This window comes from Doryrhamphus excisus, chromosome 14 (assembly GCF_030265055.1).
Source record: "Doryrhamphus excisus isolate RoL2022-K1 chromosome 14, RoL_Dexc_1.0, whole genome shotgun sequence".
Taxonomy (NCBI): domain Eukaryota; kingdom Metazoa; phylum Chordata; class Actinopteri; order Syngnathiformes; family Syngnathidae; genus Doryrhamphus; species Doryrhamphus excisus.
In genome coordinates this window covers 19550045-19572135 of record NC_080479.1, presented here as the reverse complement: position 1 = coordinate 19572135, position 22091 = coordinate 19550045, and the positions used below count along the sequence as shown (strand labels likewise).

At 42.1% G+C, this 22091-nt stretch overlaps 2 protein-coding genes across 4 annotated transcripts in view; both read left to right on the top strand.

The window, feature by feature from the left end:
* The first annotated feature begins 93 nt into the window (after positions 1-93).
* On the top strand, positions 94-7415 carry LOC131101686 (retinitis pigmentosa 9 protein homolog). 2 transcript variants are annotated; one of them, XM_058047016.1, is made up of 6 exons: positions 94-411; positions 508-538; positions 666-785; positions 3639-3730; positions 4051-4112; positions 6386-7415. In XM_058047016.1, the coding sequence occupies exons 1-6, from the start codon at positions 257-259 to the stop codon at positions 6616-6618; spliced, it is 693 nt and encodes a 230-aa protein (XP_057902999.1). In that variant the 5' UTR covers positions 94-256; the 3' UTR covers positions 6619-7415. The 2 variants fall into 2 exon arrangements, with proteins under 2 accessions (XP_057902999.1, XP_057903000.1); XM_058047017.1 differs by having other exon boundaries at positions 97-411; positions 666-795; positions 6386-7412.
* Positions 7416-11090: 3675 nt separating this feature from the next.
* LOC131102345 (engulfment and cell motility protein 1) overlaps positions 11091-22091 on the top strand; it is an 87207-nt gene continuing 76206 nt past the window's right edge. For both annotated transcript variants that reach the window (XM_058047937.1, XM_058047935.1), the window contains exon 1: positions 11091-11259. The gene's annotated coding sequence lies outside the window, so the exon portion shown is untranslated. The remainder of the gene's footprint in view (positions 11260-22091) is intronic.

Below are 22091 nucleotides of genomic sequence, written 5' to 3'. Positions count from 1 at the left end.
ATCATTGAGAAAAAGTATGCTCTTTGAAAAGGGTTAGTGGCATGGCAGTGGCGATCGTTGTTTCGTTTCCGCCCCAATCCTGCAGGGGGCGCTAAGCTCCCACCAAACAGCAGATCCTCGCCGGAAATCGAGTGTATCAACACCAACGCAGTGTTTGCTAGTTAGCATCACATTAGCCACAGTCGATACTCGCCTCAATGTGACACCGAATTAGCGTCTATCGAGTTTATTTTGTCATCGTCTAGTCTTTGACAACATGTCGGGAAGGAAGAGAGAGCGGACGAGCGACAGAAATGACAGCAAGCGGGAGCACAAAAGAAGCAAATCGAGCAAAGAAGATGACGAAAAGATCAGGAGCCAGATGAAGAAACTCAACCAACAAGTGCAAAATCTCAAACACGTCGAGACATTGTAAGTGTTTGTTTCAATAGCAAGAGTAATATGTAAATAACCTAACGTTGGAGCAGTATAAATATAATATATAACACACACGTCCTCTTTATTTAGCTATGAAAAACCTCCACCAGGATACATTAAGGTAAAGCCCCTTTCTTTTACTTTACCACATTTTCATGGCAAAATTAAAAAAAAAATTAAATAAAAGAAGCTGCTTTCACCGACCCGCCCCTAGGATGTGTGATTGACAGCTACATGTGCCGTTGCAGGAGCACGAGGAGAAGCCAGAGGACTGCATACCCGCCGAACCCGGAAATGAAGAGGCCCGCAGCTTCCTGGCCAACGCGCCAACTCGGGGCCTGTGGATGCCGCTGGGGAAGGAAGTGAAGGTGATGCAATGTAAGGCTGGTGGCACATCCTCACATCACATGACACCATAGCAATCACTGGAGGTCGTTTTGCTACAGCGGCGCCTCGGTTAACATCATTCACATGTTGCCGAAGGTCCAACTTAAACCAAAGCAAGAAAATAATATAAATCTAACTAATCCATTCCAGACACCCAAAAATGTTAAAGGGACCTATTATGCTTTTTCCACTTTTCTGAGCCATAAATGCAGTTCGAATGTTGTATTCCAAAGAAGTTTGTAGTATAGTACAGTATAGTACAGTAAAGACAGTACAGTTCATGGCCTTTCTCTTTTGTGTGGTCCATGTATTTTGTGTTGGCATCTGCGGCCTACAATCACATGCCAGTATCGCAAGAGTTTATCTTGTGCGTGTGATCTAGTATGGCGGCATAAACATAAACAGGATGTTTTGATATTTTGAACATTTTCAAAAAAACTTACACTTATCCCTTAACCAGGGCGGATGTTAACCAAAATACCACTGTATATTATTATTTTAATATATTTTTTACATTTATTAATTTTTTGGGGGGGGTTAAATAGAGTTAAATTGTATTTTTGAATTGTATTGTATTGTAATATTTTATTTTTTAATGATTTTATTTAGTCCTTATCAGCCTCAAAGCAGAGCACGTCAAAGGAAAGCGCTAACCACAGGTGTCAAGCTCGATGGCTAGTGGCCACATTCACCCGTGATATTGTTTTATGTGGCCAGCAAAAGCCTGGAAATAATGCACACCAGAAAACATTTATTGTTTTATTTTATTATTTGAATATATATTTTGAATTTATTATTGAGATACGGCCGACCATTTATGTGATAATTACTTTTTTATTAATTAATTTTACTATTTTATTTTTTTATAGCTGTTGAATTTTGCTGTTACTACATTTATTTTTTTTAATGTTATTCTATTTTAATTTTTTATTTATTTTTTTTTAACTTTTTTTACCGTACTTAAAAAATAAATGTATAATATATTAAGTACGGAATAAATGAATCCACATAAATTCCCAAGTCCATAGTATTTGGCCTTCGCCGACTCGTGTAGAGAAGTTGACGTTCACCGTGATGACTAATAACGTGTGTCAATGAAGGCGTTCTATTCAGTCTTCATTCATTTTCATGCCGCATACACGCAAACCGCGGGGGTGGGGGGGGTGGGTTGCGTTGTGGCTGCCCATAAATTGGCATTTATTGTGTTGAATGCGAGTATGACTCCATCTGCTTCCTCCCCCGAGACCATGTTTGTTTGTTTGTTTGCATGCAAAAGCCTCCTCACTTGAACTCAATGGATGTTCTTTACTATGCGTCAGTTAGACAATGGCACCTCCATTCCTAATACTGTATGTGGTGGGTTTTTTGTCAGTAAATGGCGTAGAATGACATTTCTTTAGATGTGTAGCGTTTTTTTTTTTTTTTTTTTGAAGTCAGGAGATAACAGACTGCCGAGAAGTGGTAGCGTCTCAGACTGTCCGGGAAAACAAACGTACAGCTGGCGTCTCATTGTTCTGCAAACTGTTGTCAAAGCGCAACAAATGTTGGCGATGACTCATAATATTCTCCTCCTCAGCAGAGCTGAGAAACTTTTAGCACTTTTGTTGTGTCAAAGCAAAAGGGCCTTACATCGGAGGCCATTTGTAAGGAGGGGGAAGCTTTTTGGGGAACATGGAGCCAAGAAGCCACGTCTCCTTGTCGTCAAATGCACTAGAAGTTCATTTGTATCCTCCATCCATTCATTCTTATTTTTCTTATAGTTTTAAAGGGATGGGGATGAATATCCAAAACTTCCCTTAGTGTTGCTCATGGGCCTGTAATCTATTCATGGCACCGGGGGGGTATGATATTTTAGAATATATGCTAAGAAGTTATATACAGTAAACCTCGGATATATCGGAAATTCGCTCACAACGGACATATAAAAAAAACCCAATTTTTCTGTAATGCATTTCCAATAAAAATTCATTGCATATATCGGATTTTTTATAACGGATTTCGCCTATTTCGGACAAAATCTCCAGTCCCGTTCCAATGCATTTCCATGAAATTTCCCTGGCATATATCGGATGGCCGCATCGTGGCGCTCCGATTCGCCGAATGGTGACAGGCCGCTATACGACGTCATTTGCAGCGTTTGCAGCGTTGCCTGCGCGTCCAGGTACATTGGAAACATAGTCAAGGAAGTGCCTTTTTATAACGGATAAAATCCCATTTACGCATATACCGGATATAAATCCCATATATGCGTAAAACGGACATTTTCCGGTATACGCATATAACGGATTTCGCTTATATCGGACAAAACCAGTGGGAACAATTGAATCCGATATATCCCAGGTTTACTGTATATTTCAAGAAAAAACTGCATCTGTCATGTTTGTGAAGAAGCATATCATTTGTTTTCCACATTTTTCCTATAAGTGTTCAACCTTCTTCTGAATTAATGTAAATTTTTTAGTAAAATTGAGTCTATTCCCATAATATTTATACTTTTTCCTAACCTGTTTTGTTTAGTTTTTTACACACAATGTTATGACTTTTAAAAAATATTTAATATTTCAACTCTGTGCTACAAAAATTGCATTATTTGTCTTTACAATATTACAAATGTATTCTCATATAATTGCAACTTTTTTCCCCTTCAATACAATACAATTTTATTCTCTATAATTATATTAGATTCTTGTAAATGTTAGCATAAGGATAACTTTACTCCCATAATATTTGTATTATTGTAACATACAGTGATGTGAAAAGGTTTGGGCACCAATCAATTAATTGCACCAATCAATAAAGGACTGATTGATCCACGGTCGCTCCCTTTTATGCAGGCTGGAGGTGCAAGCGTTACGGGCATCGCACAGGAGACCGAGAGTGTCCCTTTTTCATCAAAGGCAACCAGAAGCTGGAGCAGTTCCGTGTGGTGAGTAGAGCAGGAGGACGGACGGATGGATGGATGGATGGATGGATGGATGGAGGTCCTTAGAGGACATTTTCCATCAAACGGAAGAATGGAGATCTGCAGGAGTACTCAGCTCTCTGATTACCATAAAAGCAACTCTATCATTTTTTTTTCCTGCCCGGAAACATGCTGACGAGATGACAAAAAAAAGTGTTGTGTTCCAGGCAGCTTTCTCTCTTCATGGATTTCTTTGCTCTTTTTATTCCTCATCCTTATGGACGTCCTCTCCTGTCCTCTCCTGACCTCTCCTGTCCTCTCCTGACCTGTCTGCCTCCTCCTAGGCTCACGAAGACCCCATGTATGACCTCATCCGTGAAAACGAAAGGAACGAAAAAGAGAGCAGGTAAATATGACTTATTATTATTATTATTATTATATTAGTATCACTCCGGCGGCACGGTGGTCTAGGGGTTAGCGCACAGACCTCACAGCTAGGAGACCAGGGTTCAATCCCACCCTCGGGCATCTCTGTGTGGAGATGTTCTCCCCGTGCATGCGTGGGTTTTCTCCGGGTACTCCGGTTTCCTCCCACATTCCAAAAACATGCTAGGTTAATTAGCCACTCCAAATTGTCCATAGGTATGAATGTGAGTGTGAATGGTTGTTTGTCTATATGTGCCCTGTGATTGGCTGGCGACCAGTCCAGGGTGTACCCCAAGACAGCTGGGATAGGCTCCAGCACCCCCCGCGACCCTCGTGAGGAAAAGCGGTAGAAAATGAATGAATGAATGAATAGTATCACTCCGATTATGAAATGCATGTGTGGTTGCACTTGAGGTGGATTCAGCGTACGTTACGAGAAGGTCATGGAAAGGCCGGCCGCGGTTTTGAAGCCTTTGTTTGTTCAATGCGACGTTTTCTCTGAAAAGGAGCAGAAAGAGAGTCCATTCCGTCTCCTTTTGAAGTGGTAATTAACATAATATTTAATTCATAAAGCAATGTGCTTCAGGAAAAGGGATGTGCTATGTGCCACACCGTGTAATCCAAAGGCAATGCTGGAACCTCAAGATCAGGCTTAGGCAAACCCTTTCCAGTTGAGGGAACCTTCCCAGTGAGGGCCACATCGTCACAAGTGAAAGGATACGGATACATACGGAACAAAAAAAGCCTCACAGCTAGGGGACCCGAGTTCAATTCCACACTCGGGTATCTCTGTGTGGAGTTTGCATGTTCTCCCCATACATGTGTGGGTTTTCTCCGGGTTTCCAAAAACATGCTAGGTTAATTAGCCACTCCAAATTGTCCATAGGTATGAATGTGAGTGTGAATGGTTGTTTGTCTATATGTGCCCTGGGATTGGCTGGCCACCACCTCTCGCCCGAAGACAGCTGGGATAGGCTCCAGCACCCCCCACGACCCTGGTGAGGATAAGCGGTAGAAAATGAATGAACTTCAAAAATGGCATAAAATGTCAGATTTTCAATTTGGTGATTTTTGGAAAAAAACGTAAAGGTATGTCGTTTTTTTCATTTTTTTCAACTTGCTTTTAAAGCACTTTTCTGGTCAAAAAAACAGGGGAGACCTCACACACACTCAACAGGGGACCCAGAAGCATCCAAAAATGGCATAAAATGCCAGATTTTGAATGTGGTGATTTTTGACAAAAAAAAAGGGGTTAGTATGTCGTTTTTTTTTTCATTTTTTTCAACTTGTTTTTAAAGCACTTTTCTGTCAAAAATAAAAGTGGAAACCTCACACACGCTCAACAGGGGGCCCAGAAGCATCCAAAAATGGCATAAAATGCCAGATTTTCAATTTGGTGATTTTTCGAAAAAAACGTGAGGGGTTAGTATGTCGTTTTTTTTTTCATTTTTTTCAACTTGCTTTTAAAGCACTTTTCTGGTAAAAAAAAAAAAAAAAAAAAACAGGGGAGACCTCACACACACTCAACAGGGGACCCAGAAGCATCCAAAAATGGCATAAAATGCCAGATTTTGAATGTGGTGATTTTTGACAAAAAACGTAAGGGGTTAGTATGTCGTTTTTTTCATTTTTTTTCAACTTGTTTTTAAAGCACTTTTCTGTCAAAAATAAAAGTGGAAACCTCACACACGCTCAACAGGGGCCCCAGAAGCACCCAAAAATGGCGTAAAACGCCAGAGTTTGACCGCGTTGATTTTTGACAAAAAACGTAAGGGGTTAGTATGTCGTTTTTTTTTTTCATTTTTTCAACTTGCTAACTTGCATTGTTAAATGTTCTTTTTGTCATATTATGACTTTTTGGAAGCTTTGCTTGTGAGAAAGCGACGTCCACTTGATGTGCAAGTTCATCCGCCGTTGGGTTGTGTTGACTCCTGCTTTCTAACCACATTTTATTTCCCCCCAATGGGCCAAAAAACACGATGCGTGTGCGAGATCGCAGCCAATAAAACACATTCCAAGCCTCGCTATGTATTTCGTCTTCCACTTAGCGGTTAGAAACCCTCGTAAATCAGCACGCTGCAGCCAGCCAGCTTTGATGATACCAAAAGAACGTTAGGCTGAAGCTGCGTTCGTGCGCGGCCGGCTGCAGCGCCTCGCGGTCACAAGTAGCAGCTAGGACAAAGGAAGGATGTGTCGCTATTAGGCCTCATCGCAACCTCTAACTCTGCCCCCCTTTCACCCCCCCACCCTAAGGATCCAGCAGCTGCAGCAACTTCTTCAGGACCCCACCTCCTCCTCATCATCATCTGACTCCGACAGCTCCTCATCCTCTGAGCGCCGCGGCAAGAAGAGGAAGAAGAAGGACAAGAAGAAAAAGGACAAGAAGAAAAGTAAAAAGAAGAAGAAGCACAAGCACAAGTCCGGCAAACGCGGCGGCGACTCCTCCGACTCCGACTGACCGCACCCGCTCGTCACACACGACCTGACGGAGGCGCTCTGGCGCCGCCTCGCGCAGGTTTGATGATTCCGCTCCACAGAGAAAGAAACTCCGATGTTTCACACCGTCGCATGTCAGCAAATAGAACGTGTCATTCACACTATTTTGGTCTCCGCGGCCATCTTTGATTCCTGTGAAAACACTCACGACTGTAAAGCCGTGGAAGGAAAACCGCCGCCGCAGCGCTCGCCGTGGATTCCGCACCAGAGTAAACCCTCGCGACTTCGCAGCATACTTGGGATGCTTTGAGGTCGGGGTTATTTGCTGTGGAAAAGGCGGCTCGGTCAGTGAGGAATGTACGTGGATGTTTCTCGTGTTCTGAGAATAAAGACAACTTTTTCTCCCCCCCCCCAACATGTTTACCAACGATAAATATGTTTCTCATTAGAGCGGCAAGCGACTCTTTGGAATGATGCAATTTTCTGGATTATCCATCCGTTGCCAATCGCTAGTCCCGGTTAGCTCCGTTTGGTCAGGAGGGAACCGGTAACATTTCTTTCTCTGCTTCCCAGTTTGCGTACACCGCTAAACATTGCGATTAACAAACTAGCCCAGGGGTGGGCAAACTACGGCCCGGGGGCCACATCCGGCCCGCCAAGTGTTTGAATACGGCCCGCCCAATCTTTCCAAAGTATTTCATTTAAACTCAACATACAACCTGGCATCATGGCCTGAGCCAACCTTTTGATGGTTGTATCAATTTCGTTGTTTGACATGGTCTGTTGTTTACAAAGTGCTCCTGAAAAAAGAAACACAAGCACATAATAATAATTAAAATAATAATAATGACATTATTATTATAACTATTATGATTATTATATTTATTGTATTAATGCTAATTATTATATTAATTATATATAATAATATTGTTATATTTGCATATTCTACATAATAATATAATAATTATTTTAATTTTATTTTAATTATTATAATATTTTATTATTTTTAAAATATTATTAAATATTATATAATATTAAATATAATATTATTTAAATATAAATATAAAATAATAAATAATAATAGCAGATTGCATGACAATTTTACAGATACAATAATACCAGGTGGACTGTTACGTGTAAAATATATAGTCTGCCCCCACCCCCGGAAATTTTTTTTATATATACTATATATAGACTATATATTTTACACGTAACAGTCCACCTGGTATTATTGTATCTGTGAAATTGTCATGCAATCTGCTATTATTATTTTATATTTAAATATTTTAAAAATAATAAAATATTATAATAATTAAAATAAAATTAAAATAATAATTATTATATTATTATTATGTAAAATATGCAAATATAACAATATTATTATATCTAATTAATATAATAATTAGCATTAATATAATAAATATAATAATCATAATAGTTATAATAATAATATAATGATTATTATTTTAATTTTTATTATTATTATGCTTGTGTCGCTTTTTTCAGGAGCACTTAATAGTTTGCCCACCCCTGGACTAAAGGTATTAAAAAGGTAAAAAGAGGCAGCTAATTATTAGGCAGCTATTAAAACACAACAAAAACAAGGTCCAACAAGGTTTTATGGTTCTATATCCATCCTGTACCAATGCTACATTCATGATAGTAATAATGTAATATAGTATTTTGTCCTATTATGGTCATTTTACACGTTAATGGAACTTCAACATTCCAAAACAAAACCTGTTTTTAGCTGTTTTTGTATCTTTATAACACACAGAAAAGATCATGCAGATGGTAGAACTCTGCACAGAGTCGCGGCGGAGATTCCTGGGTTGGTTTCTTTGGCAATGTCGACGTCCCCCGAGCGGCCCCATGAATCTCCCCGATGAGATTGGTGCTGGGGAGGGAACTTTAGTGCATCCATGGAGGATTTTATTGGAGCTCTTTGTCTTCTCGGGTCGCATGCGGCGCCAAGACCGTATAGGTAGCATTTCATCTGTGAGAGTAGCGCACTTAATGCAGGACCCGTCAACGTGGTCTCTCTCCGTTCCCCTCTCTCTCTCGCTCTGAGATCTTGGCCAGGGGACGTGTGAGGATCGGAGCGAGCGGCAGAGCTAATAAAGCCTGCGTCCTGTTCCTTTGCAGCTGCGTTCTGCGCACACTGACTCCGCCTTTTCACACCACACTGTGCCGCTTTTAAATTCAAATGCGGGGCCGCATAGAAGGATTACTGTGAGCTCGCCTCCAGTCAGAAACATAGCAGCCATTTACGGCCGGAGAGAAGCACTTTATTAGCTTCCAACAGCCCGATCGCATGCAACCTCCCCCGCTGGGGGGGGGGATCATCCACGGCATCTGCTGTGTCACACTCCTGTTTTTACAGGAAATGTTAAATCAGGAAAACTACACTGCTCTTCATCTTACTTTTGAAGATATCGTTTTCACATTTTGCCCTTTCAAGTGTAAAAATAAGTGAATCATGTACAACTTTAGATGACTAGTGTTGTTGTTTCTCCAACTTTTATACTAGTACCATTGTGAGTGTGAATGGTTGTTTGTCTATATGTGCCCTGTGATTGGCTGGTCACCAGTCCAGGGTGGACCCCGCCTCTCAGCTGGGATAGGCTCCAGCACTCCCCCCCCCCCCCCCGCGACCCTCGTGATAATAAGCGGTAGAAAATGAATGAATGAATAAGATTAGAGCACTCCAGACATGAAATAACACCCCTATGGTCATCTTTACAATCCTTTCATTCAGTATAGTAGATATAATAAGACAAAATAAGATATGATATAAAATTAGAGCTCTCTAGACATAAAATAACACCCCTACAGTAGCATTTATACTCCTATTACCCAATATTGTTGACATAATAAGAGAAAATAAGACATAAGCCATAAAACTGCTGTTTTTTATTTATTTTTTAACATTATTAGATTCCTACGGATGCCGCACAGTGGCGTAGTGGTTACATGGTACTTCGACTTCCTCCCACATCCCCACAAAATATGCATATTAGGTTCATTGGAGGCTCTAATTGTCCATAGGTATGAATGTGAATGGTTGTTTGTCTATATGGGCTGGCCACCAGTCCGGGGTGTACCCCGTCTCTCCCCCAAAGTCAGCTGGGATAGGCTCCAGCATACCCTTAATGAGGATAAGCGGCAGACCTTTATGCTCCTATTACCCAATATAGTAGATGTAATAATAGAAAATACGACAAAGGAAAGGAGTGTATGACCTTGTCAATGCAGTGTTAGAGCCCTCTAAACATGAAATAACACCCCTATAGTCACATTTTTTCTCCATTCCATGATTTTTTTTCATTTTAGTCATTCAGAAATGTTGTATTACTCCTTATCTCAACTATACGTCAACATTCCATCCATCCATTTTCTATACTGCTTATCCCCACTAGGGTGGCGGGGGTATGCCGGACCCTATCTCAGCTGACTTGGGCTGCTCAAGTGGGGATTCCAACCCAGGTCTTCTCGATCTATCGACTGTGTGGCCAACATGATAACCACTCATTCACCGTGCGGCCATACTTTTTTTTAATGGTAATGGTTTAATTTCATTTGAACATGCATCAGATTCCAATTGAGTGCATCCCATAATCAGTTCCCAGTTCCACATGTCCGAAAGGAGTAGGAAGAAGCAAAGCTTATTAAATCCTACCCCTCCATCTGGTACTTTTACAATCAGTAACTGTTACATTTGTTCACTTCCTGCTTTCCTAATATAGTATAAGTTGTTTTTTAATTTTTAAATTTAATTTTTATTTATTTTTATTTGTACCCCGGTTTCCTCCCACATTCTAAAAACATGCTATGTTAATTGGTAATGGTTTAATTTCATTTGAACATAATCAATTCCCAGTTCCACATGTCCGAAAGGAGTAGGAAGAAGCAAAGCTTATTAAATCCTACCCCTCCATCTGGTACTTTTACAATCACTAACTGTTACATTTGTTCACTTCCTGCTTTCCATAATACAGTTTAAGGTTTTTTTTTTTGTTTTTTTTTTATTTTAAATAATGTACCTCGGAATTTGTAAATAAAAAAAAGTTTTAAATATATTTGAAATCACACTTTGGTATGACCCATCTAAAAAATGTGGAAATATTGTCCAAGTCACACCTTTTTTTTTGGGGGGGGGCAAATTTCAGCTGTAATTTTTGTAATGTTATTGTTCATTTTGTCAATGTTTTTCTGTCCACGTGGTAGCAGCAGAAATGCCACGTGACTGTTTCATCGCGTATTTGCTCATTGTTTGCTAACAACTCCTGTTACTTAATGAGTCATTTTAGCTTGGGGAACATATACAAAAAAAACGAAACAAAATGGCCTGAAATGTGCCAAATACACGTCTGTGTATTATCATATTTAGGCTCGGGTAAAAAAAAAACACGAAATGTACGTTAATTGTCAGCCTTTTAAGCACCACAATGCAGTGTTGTGTTCCAGCCTCGAGAGGAACCGCACAGCTGCCGGGGGTGTCATGACGGCGGCGGCCAGCAGGGGGCGGAAGAGACGAGGAAGCGGAAACATCAGCATTATCTTCCACATCACAACACACACACATTCACACAGACGGTGAAAGAGAGAGAGTGACACACACACACACAGACACACGCACACTGGGCGACACACAAACTCCGGCAGTTGGAGAAGTGTCCTCGCTGCAGCAGGTATGTCAAAGCATTCTTATCTTTTGTCTTCTTTTTGCAATCCAATTCCTGCCGCCAAACGTCGCGCATCGTTTGCTGTTCGCTATGTGTGTGTGTGTGTGTGTGTGTATGTGTGGCGCGTTGTGTGTTTTTTGCTTTGCGGATCTTGTCCTCCCCCCCCCACGCCCCCCCACATCGTGCTTTCTTTCCGCGTCTGTCGTGTGACTTTTCCGGCATTTCAAAGTGACATGCCTTCATTTTAGTGCGCACGTCCACGCCACGGTGCAAGTTGTGTGTATGTGTGTGTGTTTTTTTGCTGCAGTGTGCCCGCGTACGTGCGTGTGTTGACGCCTGCTTGCTGCCTGCTGTATTTCTGTGCATTTAGCTCTAATTCAGAGCACTAAAAGTTGGGGCCGTGAATGAAAAGGCGTCCCCACGCACACACACACACACACACACACACACACAGGTGTCTCCGATGGCAATCATCGTCCCTCCTTCCGGTTGTAACTCATCAAACATCTCAACAGAGACATAAACGTCACATTTTCCGTTTCCTCTCTTTAAAAACCTTTATAATAATCACATCATATTGAGCCTCATTCATATTTTGTTCGCACTTCCTGTACGTGAAACGTGGTGCTGTAATTCCCACGTCCTTAGAAAAGTCCTTAGTTGTTATGTTTTATGTCTTATTTATTTACCAGGATGTCTGATTTAGCGCTTCTTCTTTGCAAAAGATCTACCGTAAATTAAAATATGGTGTTTTTAAAATGTTTAAAATGTTAAAATCTGTATCTGTCCACATGGAAATGGGATTGGGAATGCCAAGTGCATGCCAAAGCACCAGGAGGCGCTGTCGTCGCTAACAGACAGGCCGTTTTAGCAAATTAGAAGCTTGAAGAATGTTGTTTCTTGGAAAGTACTCAAATTGAGTATTTGGTTAAAAAAATGTGTTCACAGGAAGTCAGTTTTAGCACTTCCTGTTGATTGTTTTGTAAAGCCGATGCTCAAATGTTTTAGTAAAATGTCAACAACCAACAACAATGACATTTACAGCCTGTCGTGTGCATGCCAAAGCACCAGGAGGCGCTGTCGCCACTAACAGACAGGCCGTTTTAGCGAATTAGAAGCTTGAAGAAAGTCGTTTCTTGGGAAAAAAAACTCAATTTGAGTATTTGGTTAAGAAAAATGTGTTCACCGGAAGTCAAGTTTTAGCACTTCCTGTTGATTGTTTTGAAAAGCTGATTCTCAAATGTTTTAGTAAAATGTCAACAACCAATAACAATGACATTTGCAGGCTGTCATGTGCATGCCAAAGCACCAGGAGGCGCTATGGCGTCTGACAGTAAGGTGGTTTTAGCCAATGAGAAGCAGGTAGAAAGCCATTTCCTGGAGAAAATGTTTTTTCGGAATGAAATTTCCTTAAAAAATCCATTTGCATGCCAAAGCAACAGGTGGCGCCGTAGCCCCTAAAGCTCGGTCTAGTTTAAGGGATCAGAGTGTGAAGGAAGTCACTTCCTGGAAAAGGTAGCAAAAAGGTTTTTTTTTACCAAGCCCCAAGAAATGGAATCAGGATTGTGTTTTTTGGACGCCGTCCTTCTCCGCTTCCTCAGAGACCAAGTCGGGGATTTGAACAAAATGTTTTCACTGCGGCGTCTCGCAGGGCACGCCTGGCGTCCGCTAAATAAGAGATGTAGGGTACGGCGTTAAAGCGGCGAGTCTCCCGTGTTGACGCTTCAGCAATAAACATCGTCCCATAAAGTGCGGCTTTTCGCCGGTAGCTGAGCGCTTCATCTGGACCGTGCCGGCGCAGTAATAACACCCCCCCCCCTTCGCCCCCCCCCTCATGGGAGCCATACATCAAAAGGGGATGCAGACGCTTTTTATAAGCTACAGTCCAGATAAATATTGCATTTGTCGCCCCTCCCAAGTTAATATTTCACTGGAAATGCTGCAGTATGCATGCCAGTCCACTAGGGGGCGATATCAAACAATGCCTTTTCATACCAATACTCCGTCTATGTATGAATTTAAAAAAAAATTATAATGTTATCTTTCACAAATAAAAACATGCTTTTGAGTCACTTTTGAGTGACAAAGATGCTAATGTTGTGTTTTCTCATTAGCTGGTACGCCCACCGTCACTACCCCCACCGCCCCCACTCCCACAAGCCTGCACCCCCACCTGGTGGGTCGGCATCCTCGCTCCGTTCTGGTTCCCAGACGGAAAAGACTCCAATGGAAATTGTTTTTTCCCCCTCCTGATGCAAACCCGGCCTGCTATCTGTCCATCTTAATGAACTCGCATTACCCCCCCCCCCCCAATCGCACCCCCCCAAGCTCACTTTCGAGTACCAACGTGTTTGGGGGGGTAGGGGGTGGGGTGTCGGCAGTTTGAGGTGACATTCATTTGCGGCAGGCAACGAGATGAAGGTGGTGTTGCGTAATCACTTGTGGTGGGGAGCGGGTGAGAACGCCCCCCTGCCCCCCACCCCGTCGCCCCGTCGCCCCGTCGCCCCGTCCCTGACGGCCGCCTGAGGCCGAACGGAATGTTTTGGTGCCAAAGCGAAAGCGAAGGTGTGGGCTGGTAATGACCTGCCATAACGCCGCTGATGCATGACGGACAAGGATGTTTAGACGTCACTGCGAGGGGGGGGGGGGCGGGGGGCGGTTAGCCTGAAGTGACCCCGGAAAATTGATACGTCTCGCTGCATTCCAGCTCTGGCATTATGGAATTTCTTCTCGCATGTTTGTGGTACTTGGCATCGCCCAGCTGAGAACTCGATGGTCTACTTGACCCGGGTCGCTTACCAAGTCCCACAGTAGAACCGGTTCTTCAACACTCCAGCTGTGGGAGCACGCAGGGAGGGAGGGGGGCGGGGCGGGGCGCAATATGTGCTTTCATGTCCCCAAAAGTCAGTTGTGTCGCATAACGACCAAGTGTCGCCGTTGGAGACGCCGTTTTCCTGCGCTACTAACGTTTTTTTTTTTTTACGAGCGAGGGGCAATTCGCGGTGGGCCGCCAATGACCTTTTGGACGATGTCACGTGACCACCCAAATTTCTTCAGCGTTATCCTAAACAAACAAACACCTCCAGCTTCTTCACGGTGGAACCTCGCTTAGCGTCCGCCCTGGTTAGCAGAGAAAATGTATGGCTAAATTTTTCCTGGTGATATCCCATAATACTTTGTCTTTATTATTGTATTTATGTAATACAATATATATTTTCCTTCATCGCCACTTTATGCTACTAAAAGTTGTCCTTATGATTTTATTCTTATAAAATTGTGAATTTTTTTTTTGTTTTCTTGTTAGAATACGGCTTGACTTTATTCTTAAAATTCTTATTTAATTTAATTTTATTAAATTTTATTTAATTTTATTTAATTTAATTTAATTTTAGTTTAATTTAATTTAATTTAATTTAATTTAATTTAATTTAATTTAATTTAATTTAATTTAATTTAATTTAATTTAATTTAATTTAATTTAATTTAATTTAATTTAATTTAATTTAATTTAATTTAATTTAATTTAATTTAATTTAATTTTAGTTTAGTTTAAGTTAGTTTAATTTAGTTTAGTTTAATTTAGTTTAATTTAGTTTAATTTAATTTAGTTTAATTTAGTTTAATTGTATTTTATTTTATTTTATTTTATTTTATTTTATTTTACATATTCTAAAATTACTGGTGTTTTTTTTTCAACTATTTAAAGTTTCTTTTGGTAAATTTTCTTCTTGTAATTATGACTTTATTCCCATAATATTTTGACCATATTCTGATAATATTATTGCTTTTTCCACAACCTAATTTTCCCAAAATGACAACTTTAATTTGTAAAATTACTTTTGATTTTTCAATGTTTGCTTTAAAAAAAATTTAATTTTTTTTTTAAATTTTCTTGGTAAATTATATTTTGAGAATTTGCAGCGGGCCAATTAAAGAACAGCCACGGGCCGCAATTGGCCCCCGCCGTCCACACTGTGGCCCCCCCTGATTCAGGCTCCATTCACCTCCGTAGAAGTCGTGATTGCTGACATGAGCGTTCCCGGAGACAGGATGTGGCAGCGAGACGCCACACAGGCACCATCTTCCTGTTTTGTTTTCTTGAATTCGATTATTTCGTTTTTTGCCTTTTTGATAACCAAATGGGCGGCACGGCGGTCTAGTGGTTAGTGCGCAGACCTCACAGCTAGGAGACCAGGGTTCAATTCCACCCTCGGCCATCTCTGTGTGGAGTTTGCATGTTCTCCCCGTGCATGCGTGGGTTTTCTCCGGGTACTCCGGTTTCCTCCCACATTCCAAAAACATGCTAGGTTAATTAGCCACTCCAAATTGTCCACAGGTATGAATGTGAGTGTGAATGGTTGTTTGTCTATATGTGCCCTGTGATTGGCTGGCCACCAGTCCAGGGTGTACCCCGCCTCTCGCCCGAAGACAGCTGGGATAGGCTCCAGCACCCCCGCGACCCTTGTGAGGAAAAAGCGGTAGAAAATGAATGAATGAATGATATCCAAATGCTGGCACCTGAAACTTTCTGTGGGAAATTGGGTAATTTTTGGGTAACTGAGGTGAGGAACATTATTGAATTAAAGGAATAACTGATGGCGTAACAGGAAGCATGGGGTTCCTGTGGTGTCTCGCTGCCACATTGTGTCTTCGGGAACGTTCATGTTAAGAATTCCATCTTCAGTGAAGGCAAACGTAACGTAAACGTTTTGGATTTGACTCATGGCGCTTTCGTGAAGCAAGTGTCCTCATCCCAGCCCGGCGTTTTCCATCAGCCACTAAGAGTCAAGGCTGTGTGGGAAAGGGGAGGAGGAGGAGGAGGGGGAGGAGTCAGCCAAGGTCGTCTTTATGGATCACTCGGCCTTTTCACCGTCGATAAATCCCAACAGAGGAGGCCATGTTCATAGGTCATAACCTTTTAAAGTCATGTTAGCTGCTGTCGTTTGTTCCGCCATAAAAGTTCTACCTGTTCGCCCTAGATGGGAATTTTTATTAATTTTGGTGAAAATCTATTCATTGATAGCTCAAAAAATATTTCAAGCGTACCTATAATGCTCTTTTTTGGGCCCTTTGTATTGAGTTGTGGACTCCTATAGAGCAGCTACGCACTTCCAGAATCTGCACCTATTCAGTTGTATTTCTGAGGATTTTTTAGTTCCCGCCAAAACGGTCGATTTTAATATATTCCAGGCACGCCCACTCTGCTGAGTGCACAGAAAGAGTTCCAGTTCCACTTCCATATAAGGAATTCCCCCTTCTGTGACATCACAAAGGGACAGTTTTACCACGCCTTCTGAAAACGAGCGTTTTGAGCCATCCCGAACTTCTTTCAGGGCTAAGTTCGAAATGCCCCAAACTTTGTTATGTGAAACTTTGGGATGGTTTAACACCGGAATACAACATTTTAACTACTTTTATAGTCATGTTAGCTGCTGTCGTTTGTTCCGCCATAAAAGTTCTACGTGTTCGCCCTAGATGGGGATTTTAATTAATTTTTGGTGAAAATCTATTCATTGATAGCTCAAAAATATTTCAAGCGGACCTATAATGCTAATTTTTGGGCCCTTTGTATTGAGTTGTGGACTCCTATAGAGCAGCTACGCACTTCCAGAATCTGCACCTATTCAGTTGTATTTCTGAGGATTTTTTAGTTCCCGCCTAAACAGTCGGTTTTAATATATTCCAGGCACGCCCACTCTGCTGAGTGTACACAAAGAGTTCCAGTTCCACTTCCATATAAGGAATTCCCCCCTCTGTGACATCACAAAGGGACAGTTTTACCACGCCTTCTGAAAACGAGCGTTTTGAGCCATCCCGAACTTCTTTCAGGGCAAAGTTCTAAATGCCCAAACCTCGTTATCCGAAACTTTGGGATGGTTTAACACCGGAATCCAACATTCCAACTACTTTTATAGGTCAGAAAAGTGGAAAAGCATCCCATTTAAAAAGGAAAAAGTACTTTGCTTATACCGTAAGCGGCCAAACTGATGTATCGTTGTACTGACCGAATTCTGTCTGTACCAAAATACATCAACCCTGCAGTATTTTGGTACCTAAAGGCATCTTTGTGACTGAGGAAGTGAAAGGGTTGGCTATAGCTGGGTCACATGTGACTCCCGGTTGCAGGCTGTACTCGTTCAAGCAGTTGGAAAAACAAGCTAGTGACCAAAATATATACTTCATCTGTACATTATTTAAAAAACAAAACAAAACACGTAGTTCAGGTTATTTATGTCAAAGAACACTGCAGTGTTCCAAAAAAAAACTTGAATGTTGTTTTGTCCCTCCTGCTACATCTTCTTTTTCTCTGACGCAGCAGGGGCGTGTGAGGTGTGTTCAGAAGCAGACTTAGGATGCCATCTACTGTACGGAGTCGGAAATACGAGCTCCATTCAGTCCCATTATAATGTGTTTATGAGCCAGTGCCAAATCTATGAATAATGAAAGCAAAGGAAAGAAAGCTACGAGTTGAAATATGGCCACCTTATGTCGGGCGACATCGACTCTCAACTTGTTTGTTCGTTGTCATGAAAACGTTGTTGTTGTTGTTTCATTGATCGTTCACATATACAATCCTTTCCTGTTCTCCATTGGCGCCGCCCGAGCGCATCTGCAAAGCACCTGGACCGCCTGAGTGGTCGCCTGAGAGGCCGCCGGGCGGCCACGGCCGATGCAGAGAAGGGGAGGCATTGTGGCTTTGGTGTTGCCTTCAGGGCGTGTTTGCTGTGTCTGTTGTGTTGTTGTCCGGAAGGAGGAAGTTTGCCGCCACCTTCTCCCCCCCCCCCCCCCCTTGTGTTTGAATTATTGCGTGTGCGGAATTTGCTGGTTGCGTGCCAGAAGCACAGGAAGTGCAGAGGGTAGTTTCACATCACAAAGAAACGCATCAGGAAGTGGAAATTCGGGGTGAAGGTTCTTACATACGCCTGTTAATGAAATCCCATACAAGATCAGCACCGAAAATGTATCATTTAACAAATTATACCTTTTGAAATATTTTAGTGGGATTACTTTGCTCCATTATGGGTTCAGGTTTTTAGACGTATCATCCGGGGTGATGCGGCGCAGAAATAAACATATTTTGACATGTCTATCTATACCTTTTACCTTTCTGACGGAGCCAATCACAACACACATTGTCTTTTAAAATGGCTGAATTTCTGATGGAGGTCTTGCATTGTGTTTACTTGATGAAACATCCAGTTTTAAAAATACAAAGCCTTGAACGCGACTTACACATCGTGTCATTAAGTGACGCCTCCTCGCCGAACCGCTTCCTGTCACCGCCTTGACTCACTTCCTGTCGTCAGGGAGACGTTAAGTGAAAGGCGGCGGGCTTTTTTTTCGATGCAAAGGCAGGCTGAGTGAAGCGTGCGTTTGACATCCTCGCCATGACATCACAAACGGCCGCCCTAAGGAATGTCTTCCTCTTTCCCGCAACCTTCCGTCACCCACCCACCCACCCCCCCTCCCATCCTTTAACTTCCTCTTTTCCTGTTCTGTGCGTACGCATCCCGGGAAGCCATAAAGAGGCTGAAATGAACTCCTTGGAGTCCATAAATAACCCTGAACGTTCACCGCAGCAGGAGCAGCAGGAGGCCGCACCCGCTCGTCAGCGGTGCCAGGGCGGAGGCCCCCAGGCGGAGGCCCCCAGCCGGGCCCCCGGCCGGCAGCCTCAGCGTGTGGTTTGTTTGCCCGTAAAGGTTTGGGAGGTTCCTGGGCGGGGCTTGTGTTAAACTGTCGGGGGGGGGGGGGGCGGTGGATGAATGAATAAATAATAGAGAAGCAGTCTAAAGTTGGGAGGCTGCGGCTTCAGCAAATTGATGGCTTTAGCCACAGGATGGGCGTGGCGGCGACTACAGCCATTACTGTTACTGTCTTGTCAAGAGAGATAGAAAGTGTGTATGATTATACATATTTCATTTAAAAAAATATATTTTTAAGGTAATTAATCTTGAATTTCATCGATTTCATTTTATTATTTAATCTGAAAATTAATTAATTGTAATTATTTATTATGAATGCAGATTTTAATGCTACATTTTATTTTTGTAGTAAACTTGAAGTAGTTAGCGGTGGCTAGTTAGCTTCATCTCCTAGCACTAGGGTTAAGGACTGTAGTGCCAGTTTTGTCCTCAAGGGGCAACAATTGGGTTGCCCCCCCCCCCAACAACAACAACAACAACCATCCACGACTAGATTGCAGGCCTGTGTGGAAACATTAGCAGCCAATCATTGTTGTGTAAAAAATCTGGCAACACAAAGGCAGTCGAGCATCTGCATGAGTGCATGAGTGCCGAAAGCTGCGGTTCATAAGGGTCAAAGATGCGGGCCGGAAGCTGTAAGTTGGCTCCTCTTGTTTTTCTCCAGTGACTACGCTAACCTAGCATGATGTTGCTGTCAAAATCCGAGTGTAATGTTAGCATTTTAGCATCACATAGCTTTGCTAGTGTTGCTAACATTTACCAAGCTGTGTTGGGCATGTGTGCCGTCACAAAAACGCCAGAGTGCTAACTAGAGTGCTAACTAGCTATAGATGCGGGAGCTGTAAGTTGGCTCCTCTTGTTTTTCTTCAGTGATTACGCTAACCTAGCATGATGTTGCTGTCAAAATCAGAGTGTAATGTTAGCATTTTAGCATCACATAGCTTTGCTAGTGTTGCTAACATTTACCAAGTTGTGTTGGGCACGTGTGCCGTCACAAAAACGCCAGAGTGCTAACTAAAGTGCTAACTAGCTATAGATGCGGGAGCTGTAAGTCGGCTCCTCTTGTTTTTCTTCAGTGATTACGCTAACCTAGCATGATGTTGCTGTCAAAATCCGAGTGTAATGTTAGCATTTTAGCATCACATAGCTTTGCTAGTGTTGCTAACATTTACCAAGCTGTGTTGGGCACGTGTGCCGTCACAAAAACGCCAGAGTGCTAACTAGCTATAGATGCGGGAGCTGTAAGTTGGCTCCTCTTGTTTTTCTTCAGTGACTACGCTAACCTAGCATGATGTTGCTGTCGAAATCTGAGTGTAATGTTAGCATTTTATCATCACATAGCTTTGCTAGTGTTGCTAACATTTACCAAGCTGTGTTGGGCACGTGTGCCGTCACAAAAACGCCAGAGTGCTAACTAAAGTGCTAACTAGCTATAGATGCGGGAGCTGTAAGTTGGCTCCTCTTGTTTTTCTTCAGTGATTACGCTAACCTAGCATGATATTGCTGTCAAAATCAGAGTGTAATGTTAGCATTTTAGCATCACATAGCTTTGCTAGTGTTGCTAACGTTTACCAAGCTGTGTTGGGCACGTGTGCCGTCACAAAAACGCCAGAGTGCTAACTAAAGTGCTAACTAGCTATAGACGCGGGAGCTGTAAGTTGGCTCCTCTTGTTTTTCTTCAGTGATTACGCTAACCTAGCATGATGTTGCTGTCAAAATCCGAGTGTAATGTTAGCATTTTAGCATCACATAGCTTTGCTAGTGTTGCTAACATTTACCAAGCTGTGTTGGGCATGTGTGCCGTCACAAAAACGCCACAGTGCTAACTAAAGTGCTAACTAGCTATAGATGCGGGAGCTGTAAGTTGGCTCCTCTTGTTTTTCTTCAGTGATTACGCTAACCTAGCATGATGTTGCTGTCAAAATATGAGTGTAATGTTAGCATTTTAGCATCACATAGCTTTGCTAGTGTTGCTAACGTTTACCAAGCTGTGTTGGGCATGTGTGCCGTCACAAAAACGCCAGAGTGCTAACTAGAGTGCTAACTAGCTATAGATGCGGGAGCTGTAAGTCGGCTCCTCTTGTTTTTCTTCAGTGATTATGCTAACCTAGCATGATGTCGCTGTCAAAATATGAGTGTAATGTTAGCATTTTAGCATCACATAGCTTTGCTAGTGTTGCTAACGTTTACCAAGCTGTGTTGGGCACGTGTGCCGTCACAAAAACACCAGAGTGCTAACTAAAGTGCTAACTAGCTATAGATGCGGGAGCTGTAAGTTGGCTCCTCTTGTTTTTCTTCAGTGATTACGCTAACCTAGCATGATGTTGCTGTCAAAATATGAGTGTAATGTTAGCATTTTAGCATCACATAGCTTTGCTAGTGTTGCTAACGTTTACCAAGCTGTGTTGGGCACGTGTGCCGGCACAAAAACGCCAGAGTGCTAACTAAAGTGCTAACTAGCTAAATATGCGGGAGCTGTAAGTTGGCTCCTCTTGTTTTTCTTCAGTGATTACGCTAACCTAGCATGATGTTGCTGTCAAAATCCGAGTGTAATGTTAGCATTTTAGCATCACATAGCTTTGCTAGTGTTGCTAACATTTACCAAGCTGTGTTGGGCATGTGTGCCGTCACAAAAACGCCAGAGTGCTAACTAAAGTGCTAACTAGCTATCGATGCGGGAGCTGTAAGTTGGCTCCTCTTGTTTTTCTTCAGTGATTACGCTAACCTAGCATGATGTTGCTGTCAAAATCTGAGTGTAATGTTAGCATTTTAGCATCACATAGCTTTGCTAGTGTTGCTAACGTTTACCAAGCTGTGTTGGGCATGTGTGTCGTCACAAAAACGCCAGAGTGCTAACTAAAGTGCTAACTAGCTATAAATGCGGGAGCTGTAAGTCGGCTCCTCTTGTTTTTCTTCAGTGATTACGCTAACCTAGCATGATGTTGCTGTCAAAATATGAGTGTAATGTTAGCATTTTAGCATCACATAGCTTTGCTAGTGTTGCTAACATTTACCAAGCTGTGTTGGGCACGTGTGCCGTCACAAAAACGCCAAAGTGCTAACTAAAGTGCTAACTAGCTATAGATGCGGGAGCTGTAAGTTGGCTCCTCTTGTTTTTCTTCAGTGATTACGCTA

Bases quoted from the DNA above. Each gene is read 5' to 3' on its own strand.
- LOC131101686 (XM_058047016.1), top strand. From the start codon at position 257: ATGTCGGGAAGGAAGAGAGAGCGGACGAGCGACAGAAATGACAGCAAG. The intron at 412-507 runs GTAAGTGTTTGT...CTCTTTATTTAG, and splicing joins CTCAAACACGTCGAGACATT to CTATGAAAAACCTCCACCAG. The intron at 4,113-6,385 runs GTAAATATGACT...CCCCACCCTAAG, and splicing joins AGGAACGAAAAAGAGAGCAG to GATCCAGCAGCTGCAGCAAC.